A 27,920-nucleotide genomic window follows, 5' to 3' on the forward strand; every position below is an offset into this window, starting at 1 on the left:
CGTCGGATCCTTCAGAGTCAACTGAACAATTTATGTTGGACCTTGACTGTTGCCATGTTGACGACGCAATAAAATGGCGCTCACGAGTCACCCAAAAGGGTGAACGTCGTTCTCACATCGCACGCGTCGTACAAAAAGTCAACAAGCTCTATCTCGATCCACGTGTGCGTACCTGAATGTGTACAAAAATGATTTTTACCCGCCATATACATGTACGCACAAAGGTCACATTTGGATCCCATTTGGATCCGTTGGATCCGGTCAACCCTGCTCTTACTCCCCGAGGTGGGTTGACCGGATCCAAATCCGAAGAATCCGGATCCGGATTCGACCAATCGAAAGGGTGCGAATCCAGTGGATCCGGTGGACCGGGATCCCGACCCTACCAATCGAACATGCCCTTACTACAAGTAGTAGTTCTATTTTTGTGGGGGGGGGGGGGGGGGGCAGACAGCTTCCTGGCAGGCAAATCGGTAGACTGGCTAACACTAGTAATACCGTAAAGTACCGCCATAGCGCCCCACCATCTCGTCCTTTCGTGGCCGCCTTGTGGAGATGGTTTCCTGTCTGTAGGTCATACGACACGGACCTTGTACCCTCACACACACACACACACACACACACACACACACACACACACACACACACACACACACACACACACACACACACACACACACACACACACACACACACGCGCGCACGCATTGCACATTGTGCAGTCAATCCGTACCCAAGTTACCTTTGAGCTCCACATAAAAACATACCAAGTGTGACCTTAGTACAATCATGAAGGTTCTCACACCGTACAAACTTAGTAGCATTCTGCCATACGATTGTCTTCCCTTGGCTGTAAAATCAAGGTGGGGCGGGCGCTATCGCGAGATGGGGCGGGCGCTCTCGCGAGACGGGGCGGGCGCTCTCGCGAGATGGGGCGCTCTGGCGGTACTTTATGGTAGTCACAAATTCACGAGTTCACTACAATTTACCGCCGCAAGCTCATTTTTCCTGCGATTTCAACCCGAGCCCTGCACATGTACATTCTGCAGTGCATGTATTATCAAGGGTAGATAAACAAGAGTGTGCAACTCCGGATCTCTCCTGCACAATCTGCAGATACCCCCGCGGACGGCGGAATTTTTTGTTGTTGTCACCTTTTTTTTCAGAGAAACGCGCATTTTGCCGCAGAGCAGTGTGAGAGCACGTGCTGGGCACCGACCTTATAAGTTATAGTGTAAAACCCGGCCAAGAGCACGAGGGAAAACTTTCCGAAAGACTCGCAGCGCGTGCGTCGTCGAAAAGATTACGTCAACAAAAAATTCCGCCTGTTGGCCTACCCATCCGGAGTTGCACACTCTTGTTTATCTACTCTTGGTATTACATGTATATACACTGTACCGGTATTAGAACAGGTGAAAGAATTTTCAAGAAAGTCGTTCAGAAAACTGAACAACACAACCACACACCCTGAACACAGTGAACACCAGGACGTACTAAAAATTCGGTTTTTACTACTCCCTGCTGCATCACATGTGCAGAGTCTGCACTCTGCATGCTGCTATGATACAGTCACGTGCAGTACAAAGTTCAGGATTTTAGGTCAAAGGTCATTCAACAACCGGACGGTATGCATCAGGGAGTCGTAATTTACGACTCCCTGGTATGCATGGTAGACCTATTCCGCTATGCATACCGGTATATGGCCAGTACGGGCGGAAAGATGATTCTTGACTGTGTATGTGGCAGTAGGAAATCGAGACTGGACTTCAAGTAGATCTACCTGTATTGCAGGAACTCAATGTGAACGAGGAAAGTTCCAAGGAAGTGACTCCTTCTCCTTGGGCTTCATCGTGGCAGATAGTTTGTACTACAGTAACTAATTTCTATCAATAATACAAATACTGCTGTTGTTCTGCATGCCGCTCTCAGCCCGGAACCCGAGCTGAGAAAAGGCTCATACATTACTTTTATAGTTGCTTCTAGCCTCGGGGAGTGAAACTAGTTTGGCTCAAGCGGCCAGGCTTCGTTTCGCTATGGGCAACAACGAGTATGACCATAGGATTCACTTCAAACGCCACCTTCCCAGACTTGCCGAACTGGTTGTTGGCTATGCATGCTTCAACCCACTGGATATCACTAACAGCACAGTACCCATTCGGGCGGAATTGGTAGAAAGAAGGTCTATGGCACATCGTCTTTTCGGAGAGAAGTCGATCCACAGGACGCCTGTCTTATGTAGGTAAGAAAATTCAGCGTGTTGACATGAATTTGGTTGGTGGGTGGCAAATCATGAACCACTAGGGGTTTCCATATTCTTTTTTTAGGGTAGTGTCTCTGGTTCAAACCGGGGAGGGAGGAGGGGCGTGTAAGATTCCCATTTCAATCATTGTGTGCTTATGTACTGTACCGTCAGTTGTCCAACTGGGAAGTTGTCAGTCGCATAATCACTTTGTGCGCGTCCGTATTTTGGTCCTACCCGTGAAAAGTCGCCCCTTTCCTGTTTTGACGACTGCCCATATGGCCATGGTGTCTTTCTGTCACCTCATTGCGCGCGCACACAGGCACGCATATCGACTACCGTAATGTCGCGTGCATTAGCCGGGGCTTATATGCCGGTGATGGAGTCAGGCTTGTACACAAGACAGGCTTATACACGAGACAGGCTTATATGACAAGCACCACTCAATGACCAGGCTTGTATGCGCAAACTGCTGACTTTTGGACGTCAAAACCAACATTTTCCAACGGGATTTTTTTCCTTTTTTTCGCTCCCTGAATTTCCGCATCTTCCCACGTTTTCCGCGTGTGCAAGTGTACGGTACCATGCAAACATGAACATGTAAAAGGCGCGCTCACCAGTCTTGCGTAGTAGCCCGGCTTACGCACGCGACACAAGGCGCGTCTCGTGTACTGGCCCGGCTTATGCATGCGACAGGCTTGTACGCGAAAAGCTGTTGCAGATTTCATGCTTACTACCGTAATGTCGCGTGCATTAGCCGGGGCTTATATGCCTATAAGCCGGTGATGGAGTCAGGCTTGTACACAAGACAGGCTTATACACGAGACAGGCTTATATGACAAGCACCACTCAATGACCAGGCTTGTATGCGCAAACTGCTGACTTTTGGACGTCAAAACCAACATTTTCCAACGGGATTTTTTTCCTTTTTTTCGCTCCCTGAATTTCCGCATCTTCCCACGTTTTCCGCGTGTGCAAGTGTACGGTACCATGCAAACATGAACATGTAAAAGGCGCGCTCACCAGTCTTGCGTAGTAGCCCGGCTTACGCACGCGACACAAGGCGCGTCTCGTGTACTGGCCCGGCTTATGCATGCGACAGGCTTGTACGCGAAAAGCTGTTGCAGATTTCATGCTTCTACACGAGACAGGCTTATGCACAAATCCGGCTTATGCACGCGACATTACGGTATGCTTGCCTGTGCATGTGCGCGCGCGCACGCGCGCGCGTGTGTGTGTGTGTGTGTGTGTGTGTGTGTGTGTGTGTGACCAGCCAGGCTGAATAGTGCCAGTGAATTCTTGCAAGCTGTTGAATGGTGCAATCCCAGCACAAGTTGCTCTGGCTTCTGCCAAGCATCGCTATCATCGCCTCCGGCGATGGGCGTCAAAAGGTCAAAGGTCAAAGGTGTGTGTGTGTGTGTGTGTGTGTGTGTGTGTGTGTGTGTGTGTGTGCAATACATTGTAGGTTGTTTATGGAATCAGTGCGAGAGTGCGAGGAGAACTCCTGCATCGCTGTCCCGGCGGCGTGTGAATACGGCGCTGATCCTAAGTTCATGTTCATAACAGAGGTAGGGTAATGGCAATGTACCAGTACACTGTAGCTTGAAGTACTTCCGTGTTCGGTAATCGAGATGGTTAGCACTTCATAGAATCATCACAGCGACATCACAGAACGAGCAGCAGATGAAACTCGGTGGCCTCGTGCCCGGTTCTGCAGCCCTGGCTGAGAAATCCGACTCATGAATATAGTAACCGGCTACGCTTCAGTGCGCAGAGTATTGCGTGTGGTCACGGTGCTAGGGCCATGTAGCCCCCAGCGCTATTACATACATGAGAACAGAGTTTTTTTAAATATTTTTTTTACCAGGACTGGAGTTTATCGCCAGCATGGGCAATCTGCGCTGAAAGTACTGTCTGGGTAGGCGGAAGGTAGAATGTCCATTTGTAGATCTTTCGCACAACTCCTAGCCCTGTTTAATGATGGTAATTCTCAACTTTTCACAAGCCCACAGTTACAGAATCCACATGACAGAGATTATTTGGCATGATCGTGAGCAATGTTGTGGTACATGCAGTTGTCTTCAAGGCATACCAGAAAATAGCTCAAAAGGCGACAGAAGATGCAGCAAAATCATGATTCTGAGGCTACCATGTGACACACTGGGCAAGATGGTCGTGGCAACTTTCAACCAAGCTAGTGCAACAAAACAAACCCACGTTTGGTGCGGCCTTCCTCCATCAAGCCCACCGGGTCCCTGATTAGGGGGATCCAGTTTTATCGGATTAGTGCTTTCACTCTTCCAGTCAATCATGCACACTGTACACTTGTTGCTTTGTGTATCAATAGAAAAGTACAGTCAGAACAAGCGGATTCAAGAATGTCCTTCGCTTCCTATCCGTAAAGGTACTACTACTTTGAAGTACATTCCTTATTCTATACTGTTCAAGTACTGGCATGCACGATGTAAGTTACAATCACTTTTGGCAAGAGCCACTGCCGCATGCCATTGGCATTCTGCCATGCATGGACTGGTCTTGTCTGATAAGCAAAGGCGACCCGGCCTGTCTAGCAGTTTAACTTTGTATTTCTCATGTTGTTCCAGTCGTCCGATAAGTTTTGCAGGGAGAACTCAAAACTGAAATCGACGTGGTTTAAACATCTAGCTTTGCGATTTGTCTGGCATACACTGTAACTACAATGGCTTCATGGTCTTGTCCCAAACTCACACGGCCTCCCTACAGGTATCTAGTTTTCAACCAGTGACATCGGTGGCACTGCAAGCCTGTCTCACCTTCTCTATCCAGTCGTGGCTAGCACCCGACTGGAATCGCGTTGGTCACAAGCTCATTCAAGGTAAGAAACAGCAAGCACATACTTGTACCCATACTGTAGTACATAGAAACAGTTTGGCAAACTGCCTGAAGTCACGGTATTTTCCCACTTGGATCCTCTCTGTTTTCCATACGCACCGTAGTACATGTATCCGTACCACTCACTCACGCAATGCACACAATGAGTATGAACTTCTGTGTGGCTTCACTGTCACCCTGGTTGTCCACCATTTCTAAAATTATGCTCCTCCGTGGCTGAGCCTAAAATCCCTAAATGGATTATGCACAGAGGCAATATGCTTTGGTTCTGCAAGAGTGCTCAATGCCTGATTCAGGCAGAGCGGCGCACACAAAGGCACACAATGAAAACCTTGGCAAATTTATTCCGTTGTGACTCCGAGTTTCATGGCTGAACCAATCATCAGACAACGATGGATTATGGTAGTGTGTTGAATGACTGTTGATGGACATCGAGATAGCCGGTCTCAGTAGCAGCCGTAACTGACTTCAATTGAGCAGTCTGTACATGTACATGTCTAGTGCAAGGCCAGGATGAGTTTGTGCTTGGAGAATGCAGTTGTAAATTTGCCCAATAGTTGGATGTTTTATTCTAATTTTAGAAGCATGTTGTATATTATGGTGAATGGATTACTGTTTTCTGTAGGCGACCACTTTCTGAGCACTGTCGGTCGAATGCCAGCTGTAGGTAAGTGAACAAATTGACTTCACATTGCCCAAAGATATCAATCACTGCTGTGACCTACATCATCCAGAGTCAGTGAATGATAACATTTACAAAACTCTTCCCAATGATTGCCGCTTGCCTGTATGCTGCTTAGTTGCTTTGCTTCCGGACTACCATACTGAGCCACAGGAACGGCCCTATATGAGTGAATTCTTAGTACATATCCTCACATCATGGAATTGATGACTGATTCAGTCTGCATAGTCAAACTCAGAGAAGGATGGACATGACTACTTGCAGCCACTCTGCAGCTACGCTGTATTTTTCCATTTGTGTTGCTGGCCACTTTTCCACCCAACGCTCTTGGTGCAGTTGTTATATTGTTACTATTTTTTCAGTATAACTTTCCTGTCAATGGTGTACAAGTACACTGCGTGTATGGTGATGCGTATGGTCACAAACTTGTGGAGTTTAGCACACTGCGAGAAGTGATTGGTAAGCATAACGAGTCAGTTCCGTTGCAATTTGCTGATTGCTTTCCCACACTGTCCCTAGATTGGGAGCTTAGCGTTCAAGGTGATGAAGTGATCCTGTCATTAGCAGTTAGCTACACACACGCACGACCTTCAGAGGTGAGCCCAACTGTCTTTCAGCAGATTTGCGATGGTCGTGAAATTTTGCTTTCAATATGCATTGTACCGGCCAATGCACAGTGCTTTGTTGTGAGTGTCACCTGATGTAAGGCGAACATTTTTTTCAGAACAGGTCAAGCTGGTTTGCATAAAGGACTGTCGAATAACTCCTACTATACTTGGAGAGAGAGAGAGAGAGAGAGAGAGAGAGAGAGAGAGAGAGAGAGGGAGAGAGAGAGAGAGAGACTGACAGTAGCCACTGGGGAATTCTCTCTCCTTTGTAGGATTTAACCCTATACCATAGGCCCACACAAGCCTAGTGAAAATTGTGTTTGCTGTCGGTGGTTATCACTATCGTTGTGATTGTGTACATACCTACTATGCATACTGCAGGTGGATGATTTTCTGCGAGACCCCAAGGTTGTGGAAAAGCTGCTGGTTAACAACGACACCGTCATTCTGGGTCCAAGTGATGAGTACACATGCTATGTGCTACCAAGGTACCACGTTTGTTGTTTGTTTGTATTCTTTATTTAGAGTGGGAAGTCCAAAACAGGCTCTAGCCTAATAACAATGGTCCCACTAGTGAGGGAATGCTGTATATCTGTGCATAAGAACCAGTGAGTGTAACAGCAACTATTAGGGAAAGAAAAAGAGAGAAGAAAAACAACTCAAAACAGGAGCTTGTGTGAACATTTGATATTGTGACATGCAGCGTGTCAATGGTGATATCAAATCTCTCACCACTGATAGGAAACTGGAGCCTGCACACACACTATTGTTCAGCCTGACTTATCCCGTTCTTCCTTCAGCACATTTACAATACAAGTTCGCTACACCAGCAGCTATGTTTAGGTTGGCGCTATAGCAGTTTGTATAAGTCCTGCTGAAGAGGATACCGTGTTTCTTATTTCCATGGCAGTAGTCGATGTTGGATAGGAGGTAACGTTGCAGCCGAGTCACAGTACAATGGACCCATTGCCAATATAGGCGGTGTCTGCTTTAGGACTAGTGTTGTCCGTGTGACCTCTACGAGGAAGCCCATTGTCAGGTCTTACACCCGACGACACTAGTGGTCAGCCGCGTATAGTTGTACCCCCCTCCCCACACAGTCTGAGCCAGGCTACCCACCCGGATTTGGGTTGACTTCGGTATCTAACTTTAGGTGAGGGAATACACAGATGTTCATACAGTCCAACGGAACCCAATCTCACCAGGTTGGTGTGTAGAGGCGACGGTTTCAAATAGGACATAGGTTGCAAACCGGAACGGACTCAATATTCACTTTCTCTCTTGGTATTTTGATTAGAAAACATACGTCACAGTGAGACTACGATGTGTTATACTCCGAGCCAACATTTTATGGCTCTGCGATGACCAGAAGAGCCATCCCGAGCAGGTGAGTTTTTGACGTGTTGCTTCGCACTGCGACTTGAGTTTTACGACTTTCGAAAAATCATTTTCTTGTCGCAGGTAAACAGCGGCTCGCCTCTCGCCAATAAAGCACCGCATACCAATGAAAACTAATGGAAGCACACACAAGGCTTATTGTTACTCTGTACTGGCCGTCGTGGAGCGATAGCAATTACCTCATTTCAGACCCAGAGTGAATTTGACGTGCACTCTAAAACGTGTCCGGTTTGGAGCCACCTCTGATTTGAAGTGAAAACTGGGCAACTTGGAGGCAATGGGTCAACATAAAGGAGTGGCTCAGTTCGATTGACTCTGGCCTCAGAGCAAACTTCAACATGCCAGTTTCCTTCCACAAACATATTTCGAGTGAACAATCAACGCTGATGATCGGTTTGGGTCCAGGGCATGCGCTAAGGATTAAAATGTGCTCTGACGCAATGTCCTGCCAGTTGCAAAAATGGCCGGACATGTCCGGACATGCAAATTTTCACATCAAATCACACAATGTTCAGTGTAGAATTGATACCATCGAAATGTTATCACGACGATGCATGTCAGAAGCAGCATGATCTTTGAAGGCTGACGTTTTCAGGTTCCTTGAGCCAACGACGAAAGAGTCAGAAAAATTCTAGCCGCTGCGAATTTTATCAACAAAACGGGAACATATCTTACACTTCAAATTTTTCGACAACGCTACGATCTGAGAGACTGCGCTCATAGATCAGCCAAACAGAAGTTGAAAGCTCCCTATCATACTCGGCGGCCCACTTGTCACAAGTGGTCTTCTTGACTCCTCTGGGTTTCTTTCCAAGAGGAGCATCCGCATCAGCGGTGCTTGGCTTTCTCTTGCCAGACGATATCACTAATGACTATGAGACAAAGGATTGACGTGCCTTTTCTTTTGTGTGCTTTGCAAAAAGGTGCGCGGACACTTTGTCCAGATGTGTACAAAACATCCGGAAACTGACCGTGAACGGTCGGAAATTGTCCGATGTCCGACCGTTATTTCGCACCCTGGGGTCTATACAAATTTGGCTGTCAAGCCGTTCCGGTATCGAACCGTCGCCTCTACCTGGCTCATTTCTTTCAGCCACGGGTACGCACACCCTTCAGCCTGGCCAATAGCGGGGCCAATGACCTGCTGACCTGGCTCTGGAGTTTTTCCACAACAGTTCAAGTATTTATTTGGGTAACAATGAGAGTGGAGTAGGCACTCAGTAAGATATGCTGTGACTCGTAATCATCCAAAAATTCACATAATCATTGTTTGGATGCAAGCACCCAAACTACCAACAATAGCTCATAAACTCACACTGGAGTTATTGTCTTACTTCCATACTTTTACAGTCTTGATAATCATGAGCAACAACAGAGAAGGAAAAAGGAATCTGACTTGAAAACAACTAAAAGCACAACAACAGCAACAGCTGAGAAAACTAAAGTCAAAAGTCCGACTCAAAACGGAACTATAAGCCGGAACTGTAGTGTAGCAACATAATGCATAGATACACGGGAAAAGAGCCGGCACACGCACGCAGCGCACGCGCAAAGTGAAAGTCTAGACATCAGAGCATGAATACATGAATGCGTGACAGCAAGCGCGCCTCAGGCACCAAGACACAAGATCACTACAGACATAACAGAGAGATGAAACGCACACAGCAGATCCTAGACAAACACAAACTGGAGCATGCAGGCAACTGAACACAAGTCGGACAGAGCTGGATAGTAATTATAACACTGAATGCATGAGAGAGTAGAATCACCTGAACATCACCCCCTCCTTGAGGGACCATAAGCAGAATGGGAACGAAAACACTCTAAATCGCAATGTACTAATCGTCTGTAGCTTCACGAACAAGCAACAAAGAAGTAGAGCGTAAACAAGAGAGGTAGAGCGTAATCTTCTCTATCGCAGAATAAGAATGACCCTAAAGTTAGTTCTATAGCCTTCTATCAGACTTACAAGTATCATGCACACAGCACAGATTGTCATACCTAATGAGTGGTGCAAAACGCAATAGCTGCCGTAACTCTTCTGCTCAGGGAGTGCGCACCGCATCTATCGGGATGAGCACAGTGATAGGTCGGCGGTATTGCTTCCCTTTCACCTTCACGTCGACAACACGTGTTCTTCCGTCGGTGCCTGGGTAGATCGCTTCGATCCTCCCGAGAGGCCACTGGCCGCGAGGAGTGTGCGCGTCCAGGACAAGCACCACGTCTCCAATCCGGATGTTGGGAAGGCTCTTCTGCCATCGTTGACGTATGTTCAACTTTGGGACCATCTCTTGTAGCCAGCGCTTCCAGACCGCGGCTAAACAGCTCTGCAACACCCTCCAGGCTTTGAGGTGGTACGCCTGGCCATCTTCCTCGACCGCGGTCATCACGGTCGTCGATCCCGCTAGAAAGTGCGAGGGTGTTAGCGGCTCCGGGTCTTGTCCATCTCCACTCTGGGCCGTTAGAGGTCGACGATTGAGCTGAGCCTCAACAGTGGTGAAGGCAGTCTGGAGCTCCTCATCAGAACACACAGCATTGTGCAAGATGCCGACCAACGCTCTCTTGGCACACTTGACCATTGCTTCGAAGACCCCGCCGTGATGCGGTGAGCGTGGCGGATTGAACCTCCACTCCACGCCTTTGCAGGCCATGGTAGCGGCAATCTGGCTGTTCTTGAGGCTTTCGATGGCTTCTCGTAGCTCACGCTCGGCTGACACAAAGTTGGTACCATTGTCGGACACGACGAGATCCGGTACACCTCTTCTCTTCGCGAACCTGGTGAATGCCAGCAGAAAGCTCTCCGTGTCCAAGCCATACGCCATCTCAAGATGAACTGCTCTGCTCTGAAGACACGTCATCAAGCAGAGATAGCGCTTTGCTCGACTTCTTCCTCTCCCTTGCTTCGTCAGAAAGGGTCCGGCGTAATCCACGCCCACCCGACTGAAAGCTCGGAAAGGCTCCTCGGTGCGGAAGTCGGGTAGTGGTGCCATCAGCTGTTGAGCAGGCTTTGCCCAAATCTTCTTGCAGGCCGTACACTGGCTCCGGTGCCTTTTCACTGCCGCTGGGCCATGTACAATCCAGAACTTCGAGTTCAGGGTCGACAACAGGTGGTTGACGCCAGCAGTGTGATTGTGAGCCGCATCCTCATGAGCGATTACAAGGGCTGTGACCGGATGCTTCGTTGGCAGAATGACGGGCCTACGGAGGCTGCTGGGAAGGTGATGTGCCGTGCTCAACCTGCCGTCCATCCGCAGTAGCTGAGGGTTGCTGTCATCCAGAACCGGTTGTAGGCGTAGCAGTGGACTTGACGCCGGGATGGGCCGCTGACTTCTACACGCTTCAATCGTCTCATTGAACTCGTCTTGCTGAGCCTTAGCGAACCACACATCTTCAGCTGACTCCAGTTCAGTAACTGTGAGGGGCTGCACGAGAAACTTCTGCGGTTTTCTCGTACGCTGGTATTCGAGGGACACCATGGTGCCTTCCACCGCTGCCGATCCTCCAGTCTGCGGTGTGTCCTGCCTGCAGCATTTCCCTTTGCTGGCGTGCCGAAAGAACCTTCTGCACCACGCAGTGACACGCTTCAGGCGAATCCAGGAACTGTATCGATCTGGTTGGAGGCGGTCAATGCTCGGACCGGTGGCCAGCAGGGACGATGCTTGGTGGCGCTTGGTTTCTCCAGGCAAATTCGTCGGCACAACGATGTCACGGTTCGGCCATTCTGACGGCGGCGCTTGCAAGAAACTCGGGCCTTGCCACCACTCGTCACACGCTGCGAGACTTGAAGCTGTCATTCCGCGTGTTGGGAGGTCTGCTGGGTTTGACTTGCCGGGCACATGCTGCCACTGCTTACCAGAGGTCACTGTCTGGATCTCCGCTATCTTCACACCGACGTCTGTGGCGAACTTGCGACTGTGAGAACGCACCCAGAACAGAACATTCATGTTGTCCGTCCAGAAGAAGTGGTGCGCTACTGGGATGTCAAGAGCTGTGGCGACCTCCGTGCTCAAACGTACGCCCAGGGCCGCTGCCTTCAACTCGAGCTTCGGAATTGACATCTTCTTGATTGGCGTTGGACGACTCTTTGCCATGCACAGCGTGACCTTCACTTGTCCGTCTGGGTAGGTGACTCGCACATACGATGCCGCAGCGAACGCTGCATCGGACGCGTCCGTGAAGGTGTGAACCTCAGTGGCACATGGTTGTGGGAGTGCTCCTGCAAGTTTGAAGCAACGGTCAACTGACACTGAGGTGAGGTCCGGTAGCTCCGCGAACCACGTCTTCCACTTCTTCACCTCTGTTGTGCTGAGAGGGTCATCCCAACCATGGCCGGCAATACAGGCCTCTTGAAACAGGATCCGCGCTCTGATGGTGAACGGTAGCAGCTGGCCGCGCGGGTCAAAGATCGTCGCCATCTTCCGCAGGACCGATCTCTTCGTGATGGCATAGTCCTCGGCTGGCGCGTTATACACAAACGTGAACTGATCCTTGTCTGCCATCCAGGTCACTCCAAGAGTCTTGGAAACAGGCGGTGCGTTGCAAGCCGCGTCTTCTAACATGACCTGGGCTTGGGGTGCTCTGTCTGCTGGTGGGATAGCGTCGAGCACGGCTGCTGAATTACTGTGCCACTTGCGCAAGTGGAAGCCGCCTTTGCTGAGTGTTGCGTCCAACTTCTGCTGAATCTCTACTGCCTGGGACTCGTCCTGGGTAGCGTGTAGAAGATCATCGACGTAGAAAGCCTTGTTGACCAGCGCTGGAATGTCGATGCTGTCGTCTCGGTCACTGCTGGAGAAATCCTCCGCCGTTTGTCGCAACGCTCTGGTGGCGAGGTAGGGCGATGCCTTCATCCCGAAAACCAGTCTGTTGAACTCAAAGACTTCGGGCTCGCTGTTGTTGTCCTTTCGCCACAGGAATCTGGTGTACTTCCTGTCGTCTGGCCGGAGGCCAACTTGAAGGAACATCTCGCTGATGTCGGCGACGATTGCCACTGGCTCCATACAAAACCGTAGCAGGATGTGTACAAGGTCGCTCTGCAGTGGTGGGCCTGCGTGCATCTCCTCGTTGAGGTTACATCCACTCCAAGAGACGGCCGCGTCGAACACCACCCGCACCTTGGTGGTGACCTTGTCTTGGCGAACGATGGGGAAGTGCGGAACGAACCACTGATCTTCTCCATCCGCAGCTACCTCTTCTGCTGGCACTTGCCTAATGTACCCTTTTGCCATGTGCGATACAAGGACGCGGTTGTACTCTGCCGCGATGTGCGGCTTCTGTTCAAGACTTCTTTCTTGGCTACGGAGACGGCGCTCTGCCATTGGCCGGTTGTTCCGCACCTTCGGGCCATCCGCGCTGCGCCATGGGATGCCGACACAGTACCGCCCACCGCTATACGACAAGGTCGCGGTCGTCATGGCTTCTGCTTCCTGTTCGGCTGGCGTTCGGTACGTTGGGCTGACTCCGAGACCGACACTCTCGACATTCCATAAGTCTTTCACCAGGTCGTCCAAGCGATCGTCCGCCTGCTCCACGCTGTCACTCGGTAGACGGACAGCACAATGGGTGGCCACACGAGCTGGGTCAGCCTGAGCTGATGTCGGGCCGTAGCACACCCAACCGAGCGGGGTGAGTCGTGCCACTGGACTGCCGGGTGGGCCACATCTCTCCTCCAGAGCCTTGTGGAGCGGCGTAGCATTGAGGCCGATGAGGATACCAATCTTCTTACTATGGGAAACTGGGAAGTCGATCTCTCGTAGGTGGTCCCAACTACTCTTGCGCGCGTGCCACTCGATGATGTTGGAGTCTCCAGTTACCTGTGGCAAGACCCAAGCGTCCAATGAGGAAACATAGCTCCCGTCGCTGCTGGAGATGGTGACTGTCGACTGGGTTGCATCTGTGCTGACGCTGTTCCCTCCTAGCGTCTGGACCTTCAGTGGTTGCGATGCTGGCTGGATGCCAAGAAGATCTGCAACGTCCTTCTGGATGTATGTTCAGGGCAATACGGACAACCCAAGTCACGACCACACATCGAAAACTACTGCTCGCTTGAAGACTGTATAAAGTGTATTCACAAACAACAACAAATCTGAAAACCCTCAAAAAGAAACTAAAACAAAAAAGCCACGAGGTCTGCTCAGTGCCTCGCGCACCAAGACCATCTACGAAAATGGAGGCACCGCAGTTCGCCCTCAAGGAAACAGCAACTATTGCAGCGAAGCGGTGAAAACTGCAAGAAAGCGAAAGCCATACATCACGGACACAACAGAAAAAGCCTGTACCAAAGAAAGCGCATCGCTAGCCGCGCAGCATTGTACACACACAGCGCACAGTTCACTGTACATTTGGCAAAAAAACATAAAAGAAAATCAAGACAGTTCAGAGCGCAAAAAACACATGTTCACGTCATCAGGCAGGAACATTCTCCCCCCGGTAACAGGCATACTCACAAGCCTGATTACTAAGCTGCACTGCTGAGGACATTCAGGCGGCACAACTTGACTACTGGTCGGCGGAAGGTGCCGGTTGCCGTCTTCACGTCTGCAACTCGGACTTTCCCATCACGCCCGGGAAACACGGCAGTGACGAGACCTCTGGGCCAGGAGCCCCTCGGCAGCTGATCGTCCACGATGATTACTACATCACCCACACTGATTTCTTGACCAACGCCACGCCACTTCTTGCGTGTGCCGAGGCTGGGGGCATACTCCTTCAGCCAACGTCGCCAGAACATGTCAGCTAGAATCTGCGATAGACGCCACTGCTTGCGACAACACAGGTCGCGCTCTGTTAACTCTCCGGGTGGCTGTACGCTACTAGATGTGCCGAGCAGAAAGTGGTTAGGTGTGAGGCTCTCCGGATCGTTGGGGTCCACTGGCACGTGAGTCAGTGGTCGGCTGTTGACGAGACTCTCTGCCTCAATCATGAGGGTCAACAGTACCTCGTCCTTCGGAGCACGCTCATGCAGTATCACCCGCAAGGTGGACTTCACAGATCTAACCAGGCGCTCCCAGGCTCCCCCCATGTGCGGAGCAGATGGCGGGTTGAAGCTCCACTCGATGCGAAGTAACGCCAGGTCGGTGGTGAGCTGGTCTTGGTCGAGGTCGTTCAGGGACTCACGCAGCTCTCGTTCTGCTCCTCGGAGGTTCGTTCCATTGTCAGACCAAATCTGACGAGGTCGACCACGCCTGCCGATCATCCTACGGATGGCCATGATGCAGGCATCCGTGGTCAGTGCATGTGCAACTTCCAAGTGCACAGCTCTCGTGCTCAGGCAGGTGAACAGCACACCATACCTCTTCTCGTGCCGACGTCCGACCGTCACTGTCATCGGTCCGAAGTAGTCCATGCCAACCACTGTAAAGGCTCGAACAAACGGTGTGAGACGAGTGCTCGGCAGGGGCGCCATCTCTGGCACAGCTGGCTGTGCTCTGTCGTTGCTGCACTTCTGGCAAGTGTTCCAAGAACTTCGGACGGCTCGTCTCAGCCCCAAGATGAGATAGCGCTGCCGCAGCTCATTGCACACACGCTCTTGCCCTTGATGACATGACGCAACATGATACCACGCAATCAGCAGCCGGGTGAAAGGGTGACTCGGATCGAGCACAACTGGCTGCTTGACCATGTCAGGCAGATCGGAGGAGTTGACCAATCGGCTGTGATGACGCACTACTCCATCAGTGAGCACAAGCGACAGATGCGACAAGCGGCTGTCCTTGTCCACGGGCTTGCCAGACTCGATACTGCGAACTTCAGCAGGGAAACAGTCGGCTTGCACTTGCTGCCACCATAGACGCTCTGCACTCTCAAGCTCCTCAGGTACTAGCTCTCCTGGGGGTGGTGCTGATGTACGTAGTGCTCGGTGCTTCAAGATCTTGACGAAGCGGAGTACCCAAGCGGTTGCACGGACCAGTCTCATCCACGATGAGAAGCGACTAGAATCAGGTAGCGCTGCATTCCGCACACACTCACTAGACACCGCTGTGGCTACGAACTCGCCTTTCAGCTCGATGCTGGGACTTGAGTCGGCTACTGCAGGCTTGACATCAAGCGGCCACTGCTCTGGCGGACTCTGCAGATACTCTGGGCCGGTCATCCATCTGCTGCCAAGTGTCAACTCGTCGCTGGCCAGACCACGCGTAGCGTCATCAGCAGGGTTATCCTTGGTGGGGACCCAGCGCCACTGACTGGGATCCGTCGTCTCAGCGATCTCACCAATCCTGTGGGCAACAAACGTCTTGTAAAGTCTGGCTTCTGACTTGATCCACAGCAGGACAGTACGCGAGTCGCTCCAGAACGTTGTGGAGCTGATCGGTAGATCAAGCTGCTTGGTGATTGTGTCTGCCAGACGTGTTCCCAGCACAGCAGCTTGCAGCTCAAGACGAGGAATACTGAGCGGCTTGAGCGGGGCGACGCGAGCCTTTGCTGCAACAAACGAAACGTGTACAGCACTACTCTTGCTGGTGGCTCTGATGTACGCTACAGCTGCGAATGCTTTTTCGCTAGCGTCGACAAACATGTGCAGCTCTAATCTCTCGGCGTCTGCTAGCGCAGGATGGTAGCACCGTGGCACCTGCAGCGACGCAACTTCATGCAGGCCGGCTTGCCACTTCGACCAGCGCTCAGCCATATCATGGGGCAGCTCATCGTCCCAGCCAAGGCCTGACCTCCATACGTCCTGCAGTAGTATCCTGGCGGTAACGGTGTACGCCATCAGGAAGCCAAGGGGATCGAACACCGACATCACGTAGCGCAGTACTGTCCGCTTGGTTGCCGAGACGCTGTCGGGCTGTGCTGATAGCTTTGCTCCAACGGCAAAGCTGAGACAGTCGCTGTTCGGGTTCCATATGAGGCCAAGTGCCTTCTCTGTGGAAGCGTTCCCGGTGGCGAGATTCACCACTTCAGATGACCGAAGTTGGGTGGGTATCCTCTCAAGAACCTGGGACGAGTTACTGACCCAGTTCCGGATCTCGAATCCTCCCCTCCGGTGATTCTCAATCACCGCTGCCGAACGGCTGATTGCATCACACTCCGTAGCTGCACTGTCGAAATAGTCATCCACATAGTGGCGGTCAGTGATGGCTGTGACAGCTTCAGGTAGATCCGGACCAAAGACGGTGGCACTATGGTTCTTCACATGCTGAGCTGTGGTTGGAGATGACACTGCACCAAACGTCATCACCTGCATCTCGTACACATCTGGAGGGCGACTGCGGTCGAGGCCTCGCCACAGGAAACGTTGGGCAGGTCGGTCCTCTGGCCGCACACTGACTTGGTGGAACATTTCCCGAATGTCACCACCGAAACCATACTGAAAACGCCGAAAGTTCAGCAGCACTTGCGTCAACGGCGTCAGCAGGTCGGGTCCAGGCATCAGGAAGTCATTGAGGCACTTGCCATGCGATTTCCCGGCTGCATCGAACACAAGTCTCAGCTTGCCCTTCGTCGGGTTGACCACGGCAAAGTGCGGCAGGTACCAAGTGTTAGGTGGTTCACATGCGGCCTCTGCTGCTGATAGGATGCGTGCATATCCCTTCACCAAGTAGCTCTCGATCTTTGCGGCATACTGGCAAGCGAGGTTCTGGTCCTTCATCAGACGGCGTTCCAGCTGCTGAAGACGTCTATCGGCCTGCTGTCGGCTCTCTGGCAATTGCGGGTTGTCGTCACGCCACAACAGTCCTGTTTGCCATCTGGTGCCATCGTGAGTCACGGTACCCAGCAACTGTAGCGCCCGCTCATCATCCTTGCTTCTGGGTAGCGGCGCTGGCTTGACCCCGAAGTCATCTACTGAAAATGCTCTCTTGACCAGTTCATGCAGCTCGTCATCCGCTGACCACGACACGAAGGACACCTCAGAGTCCACTCTTCGGCACTGTCCGGTGTTGCCGTGCAGTACCCAGCCGAGCTTGGTGTTGGTGGCTACAGGTGCGTTCGGCGGACCTTCCAAGATCTCCCTTGGTGCCGTCAGGTGGTAGTGGTCCTGGCCAATGAGCAGCATAGGCGTTACCTCTGCAAGTGAAGGCAAGTCGATGTGCGCCAAATGCGACCACTGTCGGGCAAGTTTCTGCTGGTTGACAAACTGCTTCGGCAGACTGAGGTTCGCCACCGTCCGGACGTTCTGCAAGTCAAACTGTTCACCTCCGTCTCTAGGTGAGATGCACAGATTGACACGGCATGAGTTGGCATGGTGCTGACTGTGATTCCCAGTCCAACTCAGGTGCAGGGGATCTACCGGACCAGTAGCGCCCAGCTCCCTGGCAAGCTTCTCGTCCACAATGCTCACAGTGGATCCTTCATCCAGGAGCGCATGCGTCTTGACGCTGTGCCCGTTGGATACTGAGAGCGACACTGGTACAACACGCAGGGCAACTCGAGTTCGCTGAGCGGTGTGAGAATTGACGCTCTCCTGCTGTCCAGTGTGGCCACCGCTGTTCCTGTCAGACGGGTGCACTAATTCATGGTGACGCTTTCCGCAGTCACCAACGGAGCAGCGATTCCGACTCTTGCAGTCGGTTACTCGGTGGCTGCGGCCGAAACAGAGAAAACACAGCTTCTTCTCCGCTACCCATTCCCTACGCTTCTGCAGTGGCAGTGCTTTAAAACTGTCACAGCTGCGCAGCGGATGTTGGCTGCTGCAGTAATGGCAGGCGAAGGGTGCACGCTCTTGCTGTCTGGAGCTGCCGCTGTTGCTCAAAGTGGTGAGGGTGGTCTCACTTCGAGTTCTCTTGTTACTGCTGCTGCCGCCGCTGCTGCTGACACCGCCGCTGCTGCTGACACTCCCTGTCTTCAGTACAGTCACTCTGCTTGCTGCACTGGCCTTGCCGCACAGCCACACTGAAAAATCATCCAGCGACAGCTTCTCCGGATCGAAATTGGCGATCATCTCGCCCCAGTTCAGGCGCATGCCAGCCGGCAGCTTGGCAACAAGTTCCTGTCGCAGCTGAGGGTTGCGCAGGTGCCCAGTACTATTCATTAGCTTCATGGTCTGCACCAGCCCACGCACAGCAGTTGAGAACTCTACGAGCTGCTCAAAGTCGTCGGCTCGCAAAGTGCGGAAACTCTGAGCACGGGTAATGAGGTGGTGCACCACGTGCTCGGGACGGCCAAAACGCTCTTGCAGAGTGGCGAGAATCTCCGGAACATTGTCTGGGACAGCCAGCATAAACTGGACTGCATCTCTGGCCTTGCCCTTCAGCGCACGGTGCAGTCGGCTGAGGTTCTCTGCATGCGAAAACCCACAGTCCCGGGTTGTGGTGTCGAACATCTTCTTGAAGATGGGCCACTCTTCAGGCTGCCCGGCAAACTGTGGCAGATCCTTCCCAGCAGCTTGCCTGGCCATATAACCCTTCATATGGCGCTGTGCTGGGGTGTCTGAGGGCTTCTGCGTGCCTACCGCTGCCAGGATAGCTCCAGCGAGCTGCGCGATGTCAGACTGCGGCTGCTGCGTAGCATCTGACTGCGGCGCCTGCTGCTGACGTACTGCCGGACTGCGTACTGTGGCTGTTGACGTTGCTGGTGGCTGCGTGACATCTGACTGCGGCGTAACATCAGACTGCGACGACTGCTGCTGACATACTGCCGGACTGCGTACTGTGGCTGTTGACGTTGCTGGTGGCTGGTTAGCTGTGGCTGCGTGGCCACCGCCAGCAGACACTGCCACAGCTGCCTGGCGAGTTCCACCACGTACAGACTGTTGGGCTGGCTGGCCTCTTACACTGCTGCTACTACTACTAATGCTAGCACGCGTTGAGCGCCTTGATCCCGAGTACGCACTACTACTAGTACTGGAACTGTCATGCTGGCTGTCGATGGCTTCATGCTGCATCGCCAGCTCAAATTGCAGCAGTCTCCTCTGCGACTCTATCTGTTGCTGCTCCAATTCAGCCAGCTTCTTTGCAGCCTCGTACTCAGCTCGTAGGTGCGCACTCCGCGCACCGCGACTACGCGCACTGCGACTACTAGTAACGCTAATACTGTCCACACCAATGGACTTCAGACTGAGCACATCTGTAGGAGTTGCATTTTAATAGAAAGTATATTTTTCGCAGTAAAAGAGTATTTATTTGTAGAGCTTGTGTTGATACAGATTCCTAGGTTCAAACCCCAAGATGGGCAGTTAGTTACATTTTTTCTCTCCTTGCGTATTTTGTATCTGCATGTTATTACCCTTTCCGTGAGTCGCTCGTGAGTAATGTATGAGTCGTGTATGGCTAAACCCGTATTTACCCGTATGACTGCTGCTAGTGTTATTGTTCTAGAACATTGGCATAATTAACCAATCACAGTTCACAGCTCTGGAATATTCTAGAATTTCGTCGTACACTGGCACTGGGTGATGGTGGCAACGACAAATTCACCGCAGCGTCAAAGGCAAGCTGAGCGTCAGACTGTGTCGACTCCAGCCATTCACCGAGCCGATCTGGCGCTCTCCCTCTGGTGGTTCTGGTGCTCTTGCGCGACATCTCAACAGCAACGATCGAAATGCACACTCAAATTTCAAAAATATACACTATACGATCGTAACACAACGAGCTACGGAATACAGGGAAGCTTTACTTCAGGGCTGTTCGATTGGCTCCGGATGCACCTCCGCACATCCGGCTCGAAGGACCAAATGTTCAGGGCAATACGGACAACCCAAGTCACGACCACACATCGAAAACTACTGCTCGCTTGAAGACTGTATAAAGTGTATTCACAAACAACAACAAATCTGAAAACCCTCAAAAAGAAACTAAAACAAAAAAGCCACGAGGTCCGCTCAGTGCCTCGCGCACCAAGACCATCTACGAAAATGGAGGCACCGCAGTTCGCCCTCAAGGAAACAGCAACTATTGCAGCGAAGCGGTGAAAACTGCAAGAAAGCGAAAGCCATACATCACGGACACAACAGAAAAAGCCTGTACCAAAGAAAGCGCATCGCTAGCCGCGCAGCATTGTACACACACAGCGCACAGTTCACTGTACATTTGGCAAAAAAACATAAAAGAAAATCAAGACAGTTCAGAGCGCAAAAAACACATGTTCACGTCATCAGGCAGGAACAATGTAGCTGGCTGTCGACCCAGAGTCGAAGAGAGCAGTACACTCGACCACTCGGTCCTCGTTCTTCAGCAATACTGGCACAGTCATGAATGAGATCCCATCATCGATGAACGTTGTGCTGCTAGACGGGTGCAGGACTGAGTCTGCACTGGCATGGTAGGTCACCTTCTCGCTTGTAGGCGTGCCGTTGGCGGACGCTCCTGCGGTGGTGCGTGTGTTGGAAGCGCTCCCTTTTTGCTCTATGTGCAGCATAGCATGATGCGTCTTCTGACAGACCGTACACTTGCCGGTGTCACACTTGTACGCTCTGTGCCCGGGCCGGAAACAGCAGATGCACAGACTACTGCTCTTGACTAGCTGCCAGCGATCAGGGACAGACATCTTCTCAAAGGCAGGACACCGCTCCAGGGGGTGACTGCCGCTGCACTTCAGGCACTGTGCACTCTGCTTGGGGGGACCGGCAGCATACGATCGCTCCGCCCCCCTAGGGTTCCATGGTCGGTTCTGAGCTGGACGCTGCGGTGGCTTGGACAGTGCAGGCTTCTTCTGATCTTGGTCAGACTCGGTCAGCCTGGCATCAACTTGACGCAGGGTGTGCACTCGCTTCATCAACCAGGTGGATAGTGTCTTCACGTTCGTTAAAGAATCGTCATGAGACTCGACAAACCTCGTCAACATCCCGCGGGGAAGCTTCTGCGTGATTGCGATGTAAAGATCACGGCCTGGTGTTAAACTGGCAGTTGACATGTTCAACAGAACATTCCGCAGTCTGACGGCCAACTGCTGCAGCTTGTCGAAGTCCCTTTCTGAGGTGATCCGTGGAAGTGCTAGAAGTTCCTGCTGTTGGCGCTCGAGCTCGCGGTCATTACTCCCATACCACTCATCTAGCTCCTTGAGCGCAGCGCTGTATGCGCCAGGGCCATCCAGCAGATCCGCAATCAGGTCATCTGCCGTGCCACCTTCTAGAGCTTCCCTTAGACGGGCCATCTTGTAATCTTCTGAGACCATGTGGTCGTCGTCCACCAGCCTCAGAAACTTCTGCCTCCACCTGATGTAGTTCTTCTGTGAACCATCAAACTTGGGTAGTTCCAGTGGCTGGATCTGATGTTGGCTGATACCACTGAAGGGTGCACTCTGAACGCCCTGTACCCAGCTGCTCACTCTGTCAGCTTTTCCACGTGCTGTATCTGAAGCTGCCTGAGGCCACGATCTTCCCAAATGACCTTGTACTACTGGAGTAATCTCCATACTACTACCACTAGGCTTGTCAAGCCCTACAGCGACCGGAGCTGGCGTCCTGTCAACACCGACAGGGGTGGACACTTGTGTTTCAGCAGGAACGCTGTCCTGCTGTTCGGTCGCTTTGTCTGCGGTGGAGCCATCTCCATCAAGGCGAGAAACGCCACGGCTCTGGAGAGTCTCAGACTTGAGCTCCCCGTTCAACCGGTCGTCGGTTTTGAACGCTTGAGCTACAAAACCTGCAGCGGGAGGACCAGCGGAGACGCTTCGCTCCGTGACTGCCTGGTCGTCATCGTCAGTCTCATCATCAGACGCCGCCATCTTCCGCGCAAGCAACGCCAGGCTCTCAGCGCAGGTCTGAAATGACGCGTCAGTGGACGGCTCCGTCTCCTCCGGACGTCCCTCTGACTCTAGTTCGTCTCCTTCAATGGAAGCCAACTCGGCGTCTAGCTCCAGCTGCAGGATTCTTTTCTGTCGCTTGAGCTGCTGGACTTCAAACTCCTGCTCCAGCTTTGCTAGCTGCACCGCCGCCTTCAACTCCGCTCTGCGACGCCTGGAAGCAGTAGAGGAAGCGGACGATGTCAGGGAAGAGACACTACTCTTCGTATCGTCTAGCTCTGCCTCAGGCTCTCTGAACCTTACTGGGGGAACACCTTTCGTGCTCCTGCTACTTTTTCTAGGTTCCGCCATTTCTCTAATCACTGCACTGGTAGATCTACGAAATGACAACTCTCGAACCGATTCGGATCCACTGATCCGGCTCGAAGGACCAGATGTTTGGATGCAAGCACCCAAACTACCAACAATAGCTCATAAACTCACACTGGAGTTATTGTCTTACTTCCATACTTTTACAGTCTTGATAATCATGAGCAACAACAGAGAAGGAAAAAGGAATCTGACTTGAAAACAACTAAAAGCACAACAACAGCAACAGCTGAGAAAACTAAAGTCAAAAGTCCGACTCAAAACGGAACTATAAGCCGGAACTGTAGTGTAGCAACATAATGCATAGATACACGGGAAAAGAGCCGGCACACGCACGCAGCGCACGCGCAAAGTGAAAGTCTAGACATCAGAGCATGAATACATGAATGCGTGACAGCAAGCGCGCCTCAGGCACCAAGACACAAGATCACTACAGACATAACAGAGAGATGAAACGCACACAGCAGATCCTAGACAAACACAAACTGGAGCATGCAGGCAACTGAACACAAGTCGGACAGAGCTGGATAGTAATTATAACACTGAATGCATGAGAGAGTAGAATCACCTGAACAATCATTGTGTGATATAGCTAATATCCAACAGAATAACTTTTCAGTGTGCACCGGGATGTTCACTTCATTCAATTCTCCTTTGATGGTGTGATGGTGTAATGGTGCGTTTGACCACTTACAGTGAGAAACAGGCAAGGTTGTGCTCAATAAGTCCAGCATTGCCACCGACATGCCCTTTCACTTCAAATGAAGAGCTCTATCAGAACTGGAGACTGGCAGTAAGTCTGTGTCAGTGAGAGTGTCAAAGAGCATACAATCATGTTCCGTGCATTGCACTGATATTGCCCGTTGTTTGCAGTTACCGTTATGTGGTCAAGGCTTGTCTTGGCACCTGGACCTTGTATGTAATAATGAAAGTGACCAAGTAAATTGTCCAGGCTCTGCACAGTCCAATATTCTTTGTGCCAGTTGCAAGGACATGCACAGCTAGCATGCTGGTTAAAAGATCAGTCATGGTCATTGCCACATTGACCACATCATTTTTTTTAAATAAACTGCACATGCGATCATTCTGCACATAGCACCTACAGAAAGATAGGACCTTGACAAAACGATGGCGATAGGGCAAGGATGGGTGTGCATGCGGTTGCTACTGTAGAGCCGCTGCAGGTCACAATGCAACCCTCAATGTTATACAAGTACTGGTTATACTAGTCCATAGTCGTTTGGCAGGTACAATGCATGCAGCGTATATTGTTGCTTTCCTACTCTTTCAGTACGGCTACAGTAGTGTTGATGGGGAAAGAAGCAGCAGGAGTGCACACTTGATTGCCAACGTCCAGTTTCGTCCGGGCAGCCAGCTATTCTCGTATCCTCTTGGGTAGTAGTCTAAGCAGCAGTGTCCGGGGAGGCTTTTTTTAATATTGTACACCGAGGCCCAGTTGATTGGAGCCACGCATTGTGAGATGAGTTTCAGCTGTTCATGCATCAGAAGTACGATGTGTACTTTAAAAGTCCCAATATTCTGCCAGTGATATCTGCATATGCATATCCCATGGCAAGCATTTTATCTAGGTACCCTATGCAAATAGCATTATCCATACATACGTGCCTGTTAGTGCCATCTTCCACATACTGAAGTACATATATCTTTCCATAGATTCCTGCACTCAGCGATCGGTGTCCAGTTCAGTGTTCTGGTGCATTGTAAATTAGCAACTATTCTTCTATCCTAAACTACGTCCGGCTCATCCCTAACGAAAATTGTAAGATATCCTCTTGCGTGCATCCGCGAGAACCGCTTCTTCTACAACAACCGCTGTCCAAATGACAAGAAGGCGATTCACATGTTCTTGGCCGACATCCATCGAAAGTCCAACGGGATCTGGTCCAGTGTCCTTGATTTCGAGACGGAGACATCACAGCAGCCTCTCTGCAAACTAATTCAAAGTCATCTTCAGAGCAACAGCAGAGAGCCTCTGACTTTCATGCAGTCGGCTGTCTTGAAGGATCGCTACCAGGCGCAGGTACCGAGAACAGTAACAGTCTCGACCATGGCGGCATGTACATCTGATCGGCCGGTACAACAAGAGCGCATACATGTATCAGATCGTCCAACACATGCTTCGCTTCCAGCACGAGGCACCGGAGTTATGGTATCAGCCGGTGTTGAGAGATCAGCACCCGTTGTTCCCCGCTTTATGTCCAAGAACGAGCGTATCAAGCTGACCTTTGCACGGCGTGCTGCCAATAGTATGAAGAAAGCCACCACTGACGAGAGTACAGCCAGTCATCCGCTCGGAGTGTTTGCCAACAGTGCATCAGCAGCTGAGCGATTTCCAAGCAACCCCAAACCCGTAAAGGTCACGTTCTTTTCACAAGCGGCACCAAAACCAACCCTTTCGCAATCCACACAATTGAAGATAGCAGCTAGGAGTGCTGCAAATTCAGCACCGCAAAAGACGAAGGGACAAGCAGTGTCAGCAAAGATGCAGTCGTCCAAAGCTGGAAACAAACCCGCGAAGGTAAGTAAGATAATGAGTTCTATTTCTATAGTGTTGCAAAACTTGACTGACTCACAACCATCGTATGCTCTAGATGGCAGTCATGAGTCACTCAAGCGTCAAGTCAATTGGCAGGAAGCGTGAGCTCCAACAGTTGGAGCAGCCACCATCTTCATGGTTGTAGTAGACGGACTTTCTACCGTATCATACCGTATGTACCGTATATCGATAGACTTACCATACCGTATATAGTACGTTATTTTGTGTACGTCATGTCTAGTTGTGTTTCCGTAGTCGTCTTCAGATAAACAGTCTTTCAAATGTAGTTATCGTCGCCCCTTTGTATAAGTGTGGAGATGGCACGAGACTGGGAGCAGGTGGAGAAAAGGCAGTTACAACATTGGTGGCAGCGGTGGGATTCAAACCCACGCCTCCAGAGAGACAGGAGTCCGTCTACTACAATGGTATTATTACTGCCAAAGTCGAACCACCTTAGTTATTACCTCGAAGCATACCAATTTTTCCCTTGGTACGTCCAGCGAGGTATGATGCGAGACCATTGGTTGGCAGAGCTATTATGCCGAGACCATTGGTTGACAGAGCTAGATAGGCACCCGTCCCCACCCTCAGTTATTCATTCCCTGTGACTGAAGATGTACAGTAGATTTCTTGCTGTGATCTAACTGGACTGAGGTATGTTGTGTTGTAGAAATTTTAACACAACAATCTTAGTCCATGTGCTGATGTACAAGCAGGCCTTTACAAAACCGTGACACCACATGTGGGAGAGGTGAATTATTTGTCGGTGGTCTGGTTGGACAGGTACTGCTATGGATGAGATGATGTTGTGCTTCTTTCACAGGGAGGAGCACCCTTGACTGCCAGCCACGGGAAATCATCCTCTTCAACTGCCAAGTCTAAAGCTAATCCACATGAGGATATAAAGAAGGTCGATGCTCTGATCAAAACTGGCATGGTAAGTCTAGTGGTGAAAATTTTCTTAGGGCCCAATCAGACTACAAAATTAAAATTAAATAAACCTTGGATCATGAGCCATATCTCCATAGTAACTTGATGCCACAGCGACAAAATCAAGGTTTGACGCTGCTTTGGAAAAGCAAGATTCCCCAGGTGCAGCCCGCCTTTTGACACACTCAGATACTGTCAGACAAAACCGCAGATGCAGCACATCCTACATGACCTATATACAGGGCACCTTGATCCTTGGAGGGTGGTGGTATTCCTGTGGATACAGAAAATAGGGGTGTGCACTGGTAGTCCGGTACCCGTGCTACCCTAGAGGACCTCGGGTAGTCGAGTACAGAATAGTACCCGAAAACCCAAAGTCGCAGGTGACATCATATGACATGTACAGTGCACGTGCACAAATTCATGTAATACTCTGCATGTCTACCCAGACGGTGTGTAAAGAAAAAGGGTGCATTGTGGTGTTACCATGGAAACATTACCTGATCGGCATCCGTGCTACCCGTGAGAACTACCCGACTCAGCACTAACGGAAAACTCTGTCTGACTGAGTCTCACGCGAGCCGCGGCGTACAATTAATTTCATTTTTTAAGGCTGTGCAGTAAATATCCTGAATTCTTGCCTCGTGTGTTGCTGTATGAAGCTCTCCAAAGCCAACATATCAATTCTGAGTACTTGGCTACGTAGTAAGGGTGTCAAGATCAGCCGCCAGAACAAGAAAGCGGATCTGATTCAACAAGTCACACTCTGGGCTGCTAAGAAGCTACCATCAGACGACACACATCTCCAACAGCAGCTTGAGAGAGAGCCATGATGCGCTGGCAATACTACTACTACTACTACTACTACTACTACTACTACTACTACTACAAGTAGAAGGGAACAAACCAGTGAGATTAGTAAGCATTTCTGAAATTCCACGTGCTCCATTGCAATAGCCATTTTGTTATCATACAGTGAGTGCAGGTTCCGGCATGACAGTTTGGGAACCTTAGTTGTCTCCGGTGCACATCTATTTTGAGAATATGGCCAAAAGTAAGTCTCCTATTTCAGTATTGTGCTTGACATATTCTGCACCATGATGTATAGCTTCAAGTGCTTGTAGTTTCATCGCATCGAAAGGATAATAATTATTTGTTCTTTCAGCCTTTCTGTTTTGCCCCACCAACGTATCGCTAGTACACGGTATTTTAATACACAATAGTCCAGCAGTTATCTTTTATTGCAATTAAAAGTGTTTGCACAGATCACACAAGTACATGCACAATGTTTTTTTATGAACTTTAATCAGTGTGACTGCTGACAGTAGTGCTCGAGTTGGATACTGCGTACTGCGATCATGCTTTGAAGTAATTACACTCATCTAAACTGAACCCATATCCAATCAGAGTGAGCTGATGTCCTCACAACGTAGACAGCACTGACACTTTAAAAAGAAAAGCTCATGGTCCGGCTTCAAATCAATAGAATAAATAGACAGGCTGCAAGTGATGCAAAGCATCGTGAGCTTCTCAATGAATACTCATGTAGAGGAATGGCCTCGCTTATGAGATCTGCCATGATAGGTGTAGCCATCGTACCACTGCAGCATCAGGTGCAGCTTACACGAGAATAACAAACATGGCAAGAAC

The 27,920-nt window shown here is 50.7% G+C and overlaps 1 protein-coding gene across 2 annotated transcripts; it reads left to right on the plus strand.

Moving 5' to 3' along the window:
• The first annotated feature begins 1,780 nt into the window (after nt 1–1,780).
• On the plus strand, nt 1,781–27,598 carry LOC135816031 (uncharacterized protein C18orf63-like). 2 transcript variants are annotated; one of them, XM_065329386.1, is made up of 12 exons: nt 1,782–2,239; nt 3,705–3,807; nt 4,587–4,643; nt 4,982–5,093; nt 5,736–5,777; nt 6,312–6,388; nt 6,782–6,888; nt 23,480–23,576; nt 24,075–24,166; nt 24,569–25,322; nt 26,164–26,277; nt 26,933–27,598. In XM_065329386.1, exons 1-12 carry the CDS (start codon nt 2,034–2,036, stop codon nt 27,101–27,103), a joined length of 1,932 nt encoding a protein of 643 aa, XP_065185458.1. In that variant the 5' UTR covers nt 1,782–2,033; the 3' UTR covers nt 27,104–27,598. The 2 variants fall into 2 exon arrangements, with proteins under 2 accessions (XP_065185459.1, XP_065185458.1); XM_065329387.1 differs by lacking the exon at nt 4,587–4,643 and having other exon boundaries at nt 1,781–2,239.
• Nucleotides 27,599–27,920: the final 322 nt, after the last annotated feature.

The sequence above is a fragment of the Sycon ciliatum genome, chromosome 4 (genome assembly GCF_964019385.1).
Source record: "Sycon ciliatum chromosome 4, ocSycCili1.1, whole genome shotgun sequence".
NCBI lineage: Eukaryota > Metazoa > Porifera > Calcarea > Leucosolenida > Sycettidae > Sycon > Sycon ciliatum.